General features: G+C 41.2%; 1 protein-coding gene across 2 annotated transcripts in view; it reads right to left on the bottom strand.

The window, feature by feature from the left end:
- SNRNP48 (small nuclear ribonucleoprotein U11/U12 subunit 48) overlaps positions 1 to 5,898 on the bottom strand; it is a 28,329-nt gene extending 22,431 nt beyond the window's left edge. For both annotated transcript variants that reach the window (XM_049883241.1, XM_049883232.1), the window contains exons 1-4: positions 5,695 to 5,898; positions 1,545 to 1,658; positions 1,047 to 1,107; positions 140 to 214 (exon numbers count right to left, since the gene is read on the bottom strand). In XM_049883241.1, the coding sequence (XP_049739198.1) occupies positions 140 to 214; positions 1,047 to 1,107; positions 1,545 to 1,658; positions 5,695 to 5,850 (406 nt within the window). In that variant the 5' untranslated portion in view covers positions 5,851 to 5,898. The remainder of the gene's footprint in view (positions 1 to 139; positions 215 to 1,046; positions 1,108 to 1,544; positions 1,659 to 5,694) is intronic.
- Between the last annotated feature and the right edge of the window lie 7,965 nt (positions 5,899 to 13,863).

Below are 13,863 nucleotides of genomic sequence, written 5' to 3'. Positions count from 1 at the left end.
GCCCAGTGTTAAACGTAAAAGCTAACCTTTCCCAAGTAATTGCTTACATAAGATTTTTCTTGAAGAAAATTAGTAACTAGTACTTGTAAGAAAAACATAATTTGCTTCATCAGTTAGCTCAACCTATGATGTCACTTACTTTGATCAGAATAATCACCATCTTTTCCATCTGTAGTTCTAGCTTGTTTAATTATCTGTAATTGTGAGTCCTTATCTGAAAAAAAAAAAAAAATCCATGAACACAATATGAATCTCCAGCATTCACTATTAAATTATTAATATCTTTACTGGTTTCCAAACCAAGCTCTTTGGACGCACTGGCAAACCTTTTAGAATCTTAAAACATCCAAATCCCTGCCAACCGATTCTGAATACAGAATTCTTTCAGGTCTAACATAGTACGTAACCCAGACTTCAAGCAGCTTAGAAAACACTGTATTAGACAAGCAGCCAGGAGTGCTACAAATTTTGGCAACCAATAAGAGCTAACATTTCTCCAATCTCAACTGTCAGGCACTATTCTAAGCATATTACATATATTATATAACTTAATCCTCACAAAGATACTATTATCATCATCCCCATTTTATAATGAAATTTAGGCAACAAACAGGTTAATTAACTTACTGAATGTCACATATCCATTGGTGACAAAACCAGGAGTTGAATCAGTGCAACCTGATTCCAGAGCCCCTGCTTTTAATCTCTGTATGTACTGAACACCTGGAACATATTTCCATCCTTGGTCCTAATTTCTAAGTGCATTGTGTGGCCAGATTTTTATTATGACCAAGAGGGACGACAACTGTCCTTTCTGTATAAAGCTTTACAGGGTTTCACTATCAATATAAACATGGTCTCTAAACTTCATATTGAGAGATTTAGTTTTCTTGTGTATTAATTAATCCTACATTCTCTTAGGGTACAAACTTTCTTCCTAATCAAAAGTATGCTTCTAAAGTTCATTCCTTTGATATTTCATAAAGAAAACATCAATACCTACACTAAGATATTTTAAAATTATAATCTAATAATTTAATACTTACTCAAAGTAATTGAAGGTATATTCACATTCTCATAGAAAAATTCAGGATTATACATTTCATCCTAAGCAGTGAAAAAGAAAAAAATCTCAGTATTCTTGAGTACCAGATAATTGACTGTTTTAAGATCTGACATAAACAACAGATTAAACACCAAAAAAAAACAAGCCCGTTGCTGTCCATTCCGACTCATAGCTACCCTCTAAGACAGAGTAGAACTGCCCCTCCCCACCAAGGGGCACCTGGTGGATCTGAACTGCCAATCTTTTGGTTAGCAGCCATAGCACTTAACCACTACACCACCAGCATTTCCAAACAACAGATTAGTATTGTTTAAATACTTCTTGCAATAATTTGTGAAATCAGGCAAGTATTATTCCACCCTACAAACAAGGGCTATTATTGTATGTCAGAAAACCACACATTATACCTTCCAAACACTGTGAATTTATGAATGCATGAGCTACATGACATACACATAATACACTAAACATAGGGTACCTCTTCATCTTTGGTGTAGCCCAGTTTCCTCAATCTACATGATACCATGTGCTTTGCTAAAGACGATTTAGGCATATGATGATTGGAATCATAAGGACAGATCACCACTTCATCCTATAAAAAACAAACAGACGCAAAGAAAAAGGTACCTAATATTTAAAGAAATAAAGGGGTGCTATTTTTTTTTTTATTCAGTTTTTTTCGGCATACCTCTCCCAGCCCTGTGTGTATGCGTGCGTATATTTAAAAAAAAAAAAAAAAAAAACTCCTTCAACCCTCCATCCCCTTAAAGTCTATGCCCTCTTTCTATCCCTTCAAAGCCTAACTCGAAAAGTTTTGTTCACACTGTCAACAACCTCACCTACCAGCCATTCCTCACCCACTGCCACCATCATGCCACTGAAAACACTGCCAATAAGTTATGGACAACCTTATTCTTACAAATAGCCAAGGGACATGTCATAGCCCTCATCTGAACTCTTGGAAAGTCATAACCCAGTTGTCCATTTCTGTCATCTTGATACATACTTCATATTCGTTACACCTTTGTCTCCTTCTGCTTGGTCTCCTTCAAAGATCTGTCTTCCTTGCTCTACCTGGTCCCTTTTAAATGCTGCTGTTTAAACATGTAGGTCAAACCATACTACATACTGATGACTCTCAAAATCTAAATCTTTAGTTAGATCTTGTTTCTCTCTTGAGTACCTTATATCAAAGACACTAAAAATTCAACATGACTAGAAATAAATTTATTATGTTCACAGTCTCCTGATCCCAAAACTTTTGTTTTACAATTTCAGTAAAAGGTACCATTTGCTCAAGCAAGAAATCCCTCTTCTCCCTCATTACCCACATCCAATCAATCACCTAGTCCTGTTAATTTTACTCCCATGTATCTCTGAAATCCATCCCCATACTCCATCCCCACTGCCACTTCTCCAATTCAGTCATCTTCTAACTCTTCTCTCTACTTCGTCTTACTGTCCTCTACTCCATTCTCCACACTGTAGCTACTTCAAATCCTAGCTCTGCCACTTACTGGCTGTATGAACGTGGGCAACTTACTTAGCCTCTCTTTGCCTCCATTTCCTCGTCTATAAAATGGGCATAACAACGGAGGTATGATTGAGGTATTGGGACAATTAAATAAGCTATACACATAAAGCAATTAGAACAGAGCTCAGTACACACTAAGCAGTCAATACAAGTTATGCAATTATTTTATTAAAAGGCAAATATGCTTATGATATACCCTGGCTTAAAAGGCTTCAATGCCTCCCTTATTGGGCTGACAAGGACCTTTAAGATCTGGCTCTTAACCACCATCATTGGCCTCCATCTCCACATCCTCTGCTCTAGCTATCCTTAATGACGCCCTTGTCTCTGGGCTTCTACACAGACTGCTGATGCTTCCTTCATGCTTTACCTAGTTAACTCCACTCATGTTTTTAGGTATCAGCTTAGAATTTACTTTGTCCAGGAAGCCTTTGCTGTCCCACCCCAGCCTATAATAATCTCTACTACGGTACTTCCAACCTCCCCCATTGTAGATCTTATCATGTATAATGTAATAAATTATGCATTTCTCAGTATTCCTCCTCACCACCAGACAATAATCTCCATGAACAGACACTGTGACTACTGTTCACTAAACTTCGATATTAAAACATTCTAGTGGAAAAGTGAAGACTCAGAAACTACCTGGATGGCACGTATTCTAGAAATGATGGATGTCATTTATCAGGATTTTTTAAAACAGTAACTCTTGAATACCAGCTATCAGTTTTGCAAAAATTCGAGGTAAACTCACAAATGATTTTTGGAATTTTGGAATTTTCCAAAACAGTTTTAGAGAGAGAGCATAGCAATTAAGCACACAGACTCAGGAGTCTGAATGTCTGGATTTAAGTACTGGCCATCATTTGCTATCTCTTCATCCTTGGACAAATTACAACCTGTGTTTGGGTTATTAACTGGAAAATGTGGAAAACAGTACCTACTCTTTAGGATTATTCTGAGTATTAAACAAGCTAATGCATAGTAACATGTGAAAAGTGCTATTTGAGTGTTTGTTAATACAAGGAATCCTCATTTGCTATGCTGCTGTTAGGTGTCTTCGAGTTGATTCCGACTCATAGCAACCCCGTGTACAACAAAACAAAACAATCCCTGGTCCTGTGCCATCCTCACAATCGTTACTATGTTTTCGTTGCTATGTTTGAGCCCACTGTTGCAGTCACTGTGTCAACTCATCTTGTTGAATGTCTTCCTCTTTTTCACTGACTTTCTACTTCATCAAGCATGATGTCCTTCTCCAGGGACTGATCCCTCCTGATAACATATCCAAAGTATGTGAGACATAGTCTCGCCATCCTTGCTTCTAAGGAGCATTCTGGTTGTACTTCTTCCAAGACAGATTTGTTCATTCTTTTGGCAGTCCATGGCATATTCAATATTCTTCACCAACACCACAGTTCAAAGGCGTCAATAATTCTCTGGTCTTCCTTATTCATGGTCCAGCTTCCACATGCGTATGAGGCAACTGAAAACACCATGCCTTGGGTCAGGCATAACTTAGGGTTCAAGATGACACCTTTACTGTTTAACAGTTAGAGGTCTTTTGCAGCAGATTTGCCCAATGCAATGTGTCTTTTGATTTCCTGACTGCTGCTTCATGGGTGTTATCTGTGGATCCAAGTAAAATGAGATCCCTGACAACTTCAATCTTCTCTCGATTTATCATAAGGTTGCTTACTGGTCCAGTTGTGAGGATTTTTGTTTTATGTTGAGGTGTGATCCATACTGAAAGCTGTGGTCTTTGATCTTCATCACCAAGTGTTTCAAGTCCTTTCTGCTTTCAACAAGCAAAGTTGTGTCATCTGGTACATTACTAATGAGTCTTCCTTCCATTGTGATGCTGCATTCTTCTTTATACAGTCCAGCTTCTCAGATTATTTCCTCAGCAGACAGATTAAGTAAGTATGGTGAAAGGGCACAACCCTGACGCACACCTTTCCTGACTTTAAACCACACAGTATCCCCTTGTTCTGTTCAAACGACTGCCTCTGTACATGAGGTTCCACATAGCAGAATTAAGTGTTCTGGAATTCCCATTTTTTGCAATGTTACTCATAATTTGTTATGATCCATACAGTCAAATGCCTTTGCATACTTAATAAAACACGGGTAAACATTTTACTGGTATTCTCTGCTTTCAGCCAAGACCCATCTGACATCAGCAATGATGTAGTGGAAATTTGCTATGATGCTGAGTGAACAAGTAGGGGTTCCTCAATGCAATTCACAGCTTCAAATACCCCTCTAAAGGAACAATGAAGACTTTTTTATACAATTTCCACCACTTTTAATACAATAAACTGTGAGCCGATTTGCATACAAATCAAACATACTTGTAAATGCCTCTGAGGAGCCAGTTATGTCACTTAAGCTGGAGAGAAATTAGGGTGCTACAGCATGGTAAAACCAGAATGAACATGACAGACCACGAATTACCCACATTAGAGCACTTCCCTTCCTCCCACCCACCAGAATAAACAAACCAAAAATCAGGGCTGTTCGCTCTAATATGCTTGCCTACATCTTTTAAAAGCAATTCTGATGCCCAGGAGAGTTGCTGGGTAACATCTCTTAGAGGCACCCTTTAGTAACCTATACTCGGTGCTGTCCCAGCCATAAACGCACAATTCAAGAAGTTCAGGGATTAGTTCACAAGCTCTCCTGACAGCGGATTTGGTGCAACTGTGGAACCCATGCAACAGATGACAATGCAAATCGCCAACACCTCCGCCAGCAACACTATGCAACCCAGTCACTTATTCTCTAAATAAACTCGGACCTGCCGTCCCCTTCTCGCCCACCCGCTGTCAAGTTTTCTTTAAACCCGGAGCTGCGTCGGCGGAAGCGCTAAGGCGGCCCGTGCAAGCCCCAGCCGGGGGCTCGGGGACTTCAGGGACACCTGGGGCCTGCAGCGCCCTGCTCCCACCCGCCCCGTCGGGTCCGGACGCTCACCAGGCTCTGCAGACGACTCCGGGGCCCACGCCCTTCCCTCGGCAGCACCCCGCGCGGAATTCTCCTCCACTCCAGCACGTCACAGGCCGAGGTCCCCCAAAAGCACCCAGCAGCCGCTCACCTCCGCCGCCTCCTCTTCCCCGGGATCCAGCTGTTCCAGGCTCCAGCCCAGAGACGCCGTCACTTCTTCCAGCGTCCGGCAGCAGCTCTCCACGAACTCGCTCAGCTCCTCCTGCAACCGCCGCCGCTCCTCCACCGGCGGATGAACGTCCTCCATGGCTCCCCGCGCACCACGAGTAGGAAGCGGCCGAACCGAAGAGGGCGCGCGCGGGCCTCTGGGAGCGCGTGGGCGGGGCCTCGCCACCACGTGAGCGACGCAGCCTATAGCCGGAGGGGCGGGGGAAGCTGTCACTTTGAGAGGCTTCTCAGTCCCTTTTATTCCTGAAACTTTTGCCCCCGACCTTCTCTAGCAGTATTTACTCCTTCAACATTTTTTAAAATAATTTTTATTGTGCTTTAAGTGAAAGTTTACAAATCAAGCCAGTCTCTCACACAAAAACTTACATACACCTTGATAAAAAAAAAAAAAAATACTCCCAATTACTCTCCCCGTCATGATTTTATTTTTTTTCATGAGACAGCCGGATCCCTCCCTCCACTCTCTCTTTTCGTGTCCATTTCGCAAGCTTCTAACCCCCTCCACCCTCTCATCTCCCCTCCAGGCAGGAGATGCTAACCTAGTCTCAAGTGTCCACCTGATCCAAGAAACTCACTCCTCACCAGCATCCCTCTTCAACCCATTGTCCAGTCCGATCCATGTCTGAAGAGTTAGCTTCGGGAATTGTTCCTGCCCTGGGCCCACAGAAGGTCTGGGGGCCATGACCACCGGGGTTCTTCCACTCTCAGTCAGACCATTAAGTCTGGTCTTTTTACAAGAATTTGGGGTCTGCATCCCACTGCTCTCCTGCTCCCTCAGAGGTTCTCTGTTGTGCTCCCTGTCAGGGCAGTCGTCGGTTCCTTTAACATTTTTTTAAGAATTGTTTCTATTAACAGAAAATTTAAAGAGAACTACAATGAACATTTGTATATTCTTCCTTCAATGCATTAATTGTTAACATTTTGCATGTTTTCTTTCTCTCTGTCCCCACACACAGCTCCATGCACTTATTTTTGCTAAATTATTTTCAAATAAGTTGCAAATACTTCACTTCCAAGTATATCCCTGTTTATCTCCTAAGAATAAGGACATTTCCTATATACCGTGGTACATAAGCAAACCTAAGAAAAGTAAAAATTCCATGATATCATCTAATAAACAGTTCCTATTCGGACTTCCTCAATTGTCCACTAAACAACTATTACAGCGATTTTATTACTTTTAAAATCCATGATCTGTATTTGGTTATTATGTCTTTTAATCTAAAACAGTCTCCTCCGTGCTCCTTTTTTTAAATTTTTTTAAGTCACTGAATTTTGTGAAGAGCCACAGACAGTTGCATTATCCCTTATTCGGGATTTCCCAGATTTTTTACCCTCATGATTAGATGCAGTTTGAGCATTTTTGCAGGAATACTACATAGGAGATGTTGTGTACCTCTTACCACATTTCATAGGAGACACATATATTAGATTCTCTTGCTATTAAACCAGTTGCCATACTCACGGCAACTCCATATGTATTAGAGTAGAGCAGTGCTATTTAGAGTTTTTAATGGCTGATTTTTTAGAACCAGAATTTGAGGCCTTTCTCCCAAGGCACTTCTAGGTGGCCTCCTACCTCCAACCTTTTGGTCAGCTCATTAAACATTGGTACCGCCCGAGACTCCCTCTTGCTATTGTTGTTGTTAGATAACTTCGAGTTGGCTCTGACTCATAGCAACACTATGTACCACAGAACGAAACACTGTCCAGAGATGCGCCATGCTCACAATTGTTATTATGCTTGAGCTCACCGTTGCAGCCACTATGTCAATCCACCTCGTTGAGCATCTTCCTCTTTTCCAATGACTCTGTACTTTACAAGCACGATGTCCTTCTCCAGGGATTGATCCCTCCTGACAACATGTCCAAAGTATGTAAAACGCAGTCTCACCATCTTAGATGTCCTCACCACATGGACGGGCAAGTGCGGGGGCAGGGCGTGGCCTGCAGCCAGGGTCCCCTGCGCCTGCAAGCAAGACCTCACTGGAGGAGCCACCATGGGCCAGATGAGTGACAGGGGAGCACACTGGGTGGGGATGCCAGAGCACTGAGTCCCAGGCCTACAATGACAGCACCAACATCTTCTGGTGAGCCACGCCCTCACTGGGCTATTTATCCTTACCTGTGTGCTTGGCTATGTGACCCTGCTGGAGGGGATGCCTCAGTACATGGCCTCCACTACCAAGAGCATACGATGTGAGGCATAATTTGCTGATATAACATTCTCAGATGTTCACTTGCAGGTGTTCAATTATGATTCATTGTTGAAAACACTTCTGTATAGATCTAGTTTTCTAAACTAAATCAGGGACTTCAGTTGCTTGAAAACATAGACCCAAATGCTGGTCGCTTTGCTAAAGTCGATAGGCAAACTCAGGAAGCAGTGAGATGTAGTCACAAAACATATGAAGAAAAAAAGAAAAGTACCATACAGACAACTTTCACTATTTTCTGACTAGAAAAGCCATCCCCATTCCCAGGGATAATCCATAGGATCCAGAACCTTCCACAAATGAAGCTATTCCTGCAACTGACAAAATGTCAACGTCGTCCTACTCCTCTTCATTGTTGGAGTAAATCTTATGATTTGTGTATTTTTTAAATGTATGTATGTACATATTAAAATATATCTGTGTATTTATATGTGATGTTTCCAATCCCAAAGACAAATAAAGATTGGATTTATAAAGATATTGATGATGAAAGGCAGTAATAATAAAAACTAACAAAACAAGGCACTCAACTTCTGTGAGAAACTACCCATGACAGAGTTGTCAGAACAGGTAGTCGGGGACTGCCTGTACTTGTCAGAAGTTGGAAGCAATCAAGAGATCCTTTAACAGGTGAATGAATAAACAAACTGTTACATTCATACAATGTAATATTACTTAGCAATTCAAAAGAAATAAGCTATCAAGCCACAAAAAGACGTACTAGTTGCCCTACGGTGGACTCTGACTCATGACGACCCCATGTGTGTCAGTGTAGAGCTGTGATCCATAGGCTGTCAATGGCTAATTTTTCAGAAGATTGCCAGGTCTTCTGAGGAGGCTCTGGGTGGACTCAGACCTCCAATCTTTCCATTAACAGCAGAGTGCCTTAACCGTTTGCACCACCTGAATCTTAAATGCATATTGCTAAGTGAAAGAAGCCAGTGTGAAAAGGCTACATATTGTATGATTTCAACCAAATCATATGACATTCCAGAAAAGGCAAAACTATAAGGACAGTAAAAAGATCAGTGGTTTCCAGGGGCTCAGGGGTGGGAGGCAGAAGACTGAATGAGTGAAGCCCAGGAGATTTTTTGGTCTGTGAAAGAATTCTGTATGATCCTATGATGGTGAGCACAAGAGATTAATCATTTTTCAAACCCTGTAGAGCTTTACAGCACAAAGAGTAAACTTTAATGTATGCAAATTAAAAAAAGAAAAACTATTTGGGAGGTCAATGTCAGGGGCTCCCAGGATGAAATGCAGGCTGTGACAAGAGAATCTGGCTGTATTACAAATGTGTGAAACCACCTCACTGAAAGGGGTGGGGGAGTGAGGTGCTGACCTCAGTAACTATGGAAATGAATGGCATCTGTAAGACTTCAGGCAAAAGGAACGGCACATAAGCACTGTACTCTAGCGGAATAGTAGATAAAGCTATTTCCCATGAGGGTTATCCAGTTGCCATCAAGTTGATTCTGACTCATGGTGACCCCATGTGTGCACAGTAGAATTGCTCCATGGGGTCTTTATGGCTGTAACTTTTAGGAACAAGATTGCCAGGGCTTTCTGCTGAGATACCCCTGGGCGGGTTCGAACTGCCAACTTTTCGGTTAGTAGCCACATGCTTAACCATGTGCACCACCCAGGTACTTCCAACCAGTAGGGTACAAGTTAATGTACTGAGAATGAACAATTAAGTAAATGGATAGTAGGTAATGGCAGCCAGGTTTCTCATTGTAGGCATGGGAGTCATATTTAGCTTAATATCTATACAGATGATTACATATGGAAACATTTACAAGCGTGTATTATTTTTTTATATGCACAGGTTAGCGTACACATATATCTCCTTGCTCTGTCCTCTGAGAGGGCTGAGGAGCAACGACACTCCAGTAGCAATGAGCACACCCAGCACCCAGATCTTGGTCTCTATACTGTTCACTCGTAAAGGAACCAGGGCTTCTTGGAGACACATCTGAGTGGAGACTAAAGCAGGAAATGCGCAAGATGACCCTGGAGTGTCTTCTAGATCCATAAAGCAAGGACGAGCTCAAATACAAATCACACCCACATCAGAAGAACACAGGAGCTGAAGGAAAGATGGAGTGAAGAACAAGTATCAGTCAGCCTGGAGGAACCTAAGAAGACATGAGGACGGAATGTGGCATGGTGTCCTGGAGGGATCCTGGAGGAAAGGAAGTGCATTCAGGGCAAACTAAGGAAATCCAAATAAAGTATGGATTTTAATTAACAGTAGTGTATCAGTTCTGCTTAATTGCGACAAACATGCCAGGCAATTGGAAGATGTAGAAACTGAGTGTAGGGTATAAGGGAACCCTGTGTCATCTTTGTGATAATTCTGTAAATCTAACACTGTTCTAAAATAAAAAGATAATTTTAAATGTTTTTTAAAAAAAATCTATCCTCAAGTACAACACTGTCAGTGATCGGACACTATCCACACACGTATAAAGAAGACCAGTTAACATGACTATTGTTAAAATGTATGCAGCAACCACTAAGGCCAAAGATGAAGAAATTGAAGATTTTTACCAACTTCTGCAGTCTGAAATCAATCAAACATGCAATCAAGATGTGTTGATAATTAATGGTTATTGGAATGCAAACGTCAGAAACAAAGAAAAGGGAACAGTGGTCAGAAAATACGGCCTTGGTGACAGAAACGGTGACGGAGATCGCATGATAGAATTTTGCAAGACCAATGACTTCTTCATTGCAAATACTTTTTTTCAACAACATAAACAATGACTTTATACGTGGAGCTCGCCAGGCGGAATACACAGGAATCAAATCGACTACATCTGTGGAAAGAGATGATGGAAAAACCCAATATCATCAGTCAGAACAAGGCCAGGGGCCAACCGTGGAACAAAGCCTCAATTGCGCATATGCAGGTTCAAGCAGAAGCTGAAGAAAATTAGAACAAGTTCACCAGAGCCAAAGTACGACCTTGAGTAAATCCCACCTGCATTTAGAGACCATATCAAGAATAGATTTGAGGCGTTGAGCACTAATGACCAAAGACCAGATGAGTTGTGGAATGACATCATTCATGAAGAAAGCGAGAGGTCATTAAAAAGACAGGAAAGAAAGAAAAGACCAAAATGGACGTCCGAAAAGACTCTGAAAGTTGCTCTTGAACATCAAGTAGCTAAAGTGAAAAGAAGGGCAGCTCAAGAAGACAAAGTATTATAACGAAATGCGCAAAGACATGGAGTTGGAAAACCTAAAGAGAAGAACATACTTCGCATTTCTGAAGCTGAAAGAACTGAAGAAAAAATTCAAGCCTCAAGTTGCAACAGTGAAGGATTCTATGGGGAAAATATTAAACAATCCAGGAAGCATCAAAAGAAGATGGAAAGAATACGCAGAGTCACTGTAACAAAAAGAATTGGTAGATGTTCAACCATTTTAGGAGGTAGCATATGATCAAGAACTGATGGTACTGAAGGAAGAAGCTCGACCTGCACTGAAGACGTTGGTAAAAAACAAGGCTGCAGGTATTGACAGAATACCATCTGAGATGTTTCAACAAAAGGATGCAGCGCCGGAAGTGCTTACTCATCTATGCCAAGAAATTTGGAAGACAGCTACCTGGCCAACCAACTGGAAGAGATCCATATTTGTGCCTATTCGAAAGAAAAGTGATCCAAGAGAATGCAGAAATTATCAGTGTATCATTAATATCACATGTAAGTTAAATTTTGCTGAAGATCATTCAAAAGCACTCGCAGCAGTACATCAACAGGAACTGCCAAAAATTCAAGAGGGATTCAGAAGAGGACATGGAACAAAGGATATCATTGCTCATGTCAGATGGATCTTGGCTGAAAGCAAAGAATACCAGAAAGATGTTTGCCTGTGTTTTACTGACTACTTAAAGGCATTTAACTGTGTGGGTCATAACAAATAATGAATAAAAGTTCAAAGAATGGAAATTCCAGAACACTTAACTGTGCTTATGAGGAACCTGTATATAGGCAAAGAGGCAATCATTCGAACAGGAAAGGTGTGTGTCTGGGTTGTATCCTTTCACCACATTTATTCAATCTGTATGCTGAGCAAATAATTCGAGACGGTGGACTATGTGAAGGACGCAGCATCAGGACTGGAGGAAGACTAATTACCAACCTTCCATATGCAGATGACACAACCTTGCTTACTGAAAGCAAAAATGACTTAAAACACTTATTCATGAAGATCGAAGACTACAGCCTTCATGATGGATTACACTTCAACATAAAGAACAGAAATCCTCACAAATGGACCAATAAGAAACATCATGATAACTGAAGAAAAGATTGAAGTTGTCAAGGATTTTATTTTACTTGAATCCACAATCAACGCCCATGGAAGCAGCAGCCGTATTGCATTGGGCAAATCTGCTGCAAAAGACTTCTTCGAAGTGTTAAAAAGCAAAGATGTCACCGTGAGGACTAAGGTGCCCCTGACCCAAGCCATGGTATTTTCAATCATCTCATATGCATGTGAAAGCTGGACAATGAATAAAGAAGATAAAAGAAGAATTGATGCCTTTGAATTGTGGTGTTGGCAAAGAATATTGAATAAACCGTGGACTGCCAGAAGAAGGAACAAATTTTGGGGGGAAGAAAAGCCAGACTGCTTCTTAGAAGGGAGAATGACAAGACTTTGTCTCATGGACTTTGAATATGTTATCAGAAGGGACCAGTTCCTGGAGAAGGACATCATGCTTGGTAGAAGGTCAATGAAAAAGAGAAAGACCCTCAACGTGATTGACACCGTGGCTGCAACAATAGGCTCAAACAGCAGTAACTGTGAGGATGGTGCAGGACCAGGCAGTTTTGTTCTGTTGTACATAGCGTCACTATGGGTCAGAATTGACTCACCAGCACCTAACTACAACAAATTGACTTAAGGTTTTTAAATTCAATATATCGTACTCCGTTGCCATAATTCTTGCTGGCACTCAAATCGTTCCAAATTTGGCCAGTGGAAGCTACAAGCTCACCCCCCTGCCTTGAACCTTTTCCATTGGTCCTGGAGTACTTCCTTGCTGTGATGACTCAAGCTTACTCTGTACACTTCCCGCCCAAGACCTGGAGTCAGCCTTACTTCCATTTTGTTTCTCTGAATGATTTTAACTCTAGTCTCTTGGGAAATCAAGAGTCTTATCTGTTTTATATGATTTTTTTCAAGCCTGATGCCAAATCTTTGCTTCCCTTTGCACTTGTTTCCACCTGATGAAGAAATCGTGGAGGACGTTTTTTGTGAACAACTATTTCTAAAGACAAATAGCCTTAAAAAAATGGTGCTACTGAGAGTAGACAGAAAGCATCACAAAACAATGGAAGCAGGCCAGTAGCTGCAAGTGGATGTGGGGTTGAGAAAAGTTCTATAAGTAACTTATTCACTCTGTCCACAGAATCTTTAGTCTTTATTTGTATTTACATAATTAGCCAAGCGGCCTGGAAATGTGAGACTATCTTTGGGAATAAAATGATCACTCTCATTGAAGTCATGTGATTTTTCTTTTCTTTTTTATGGGTGCAATGTATGTGAACCAAATCAAAACTGAACCCAGGTCAAGCATGGCCTCCCCCACTTCATCTCAGTGTTTAATGCCTTTAGCAGCAGCTTGCAGGGAGTAGGAAAGATTTATAAATTGTACTCTGTGGTTACTGTCTCAACCTGGGGAACTTTCCATTGATGCTTGCTGATCTCTTAAACAGCACCTCCTTGGGGAGGCTTTCAGAGCCTGTTTTAGGGTAGGCCTCCCAACATGAGCATGAGACACTTCCTTCACTTCCCCAAACACATTATTTACCACATATATATTTTTTCCTTCTACGGGTTTTTTATTACAAGGGCTATTT

This window comes from Elephas maximus, chromosome 1, assembly GCF_024166365.1.
Source record: "Elephas maximus indicus isolate mEleMax1 chromosome 1, mEleMax1 primary haplotype, whole genome shotgun sequence".
In the NCBI taxonomy this organism is placed as follows: Eukaryota; Metazoa; Chordata; class Mammalia; order Proboscidea; family Elephantidae; genus Elephas; species Elephas maximus.
Note: the sequence above shows the minus strand (reverse complement) of the source record. Positions and strands in the feature narration are given on the sequence as shown.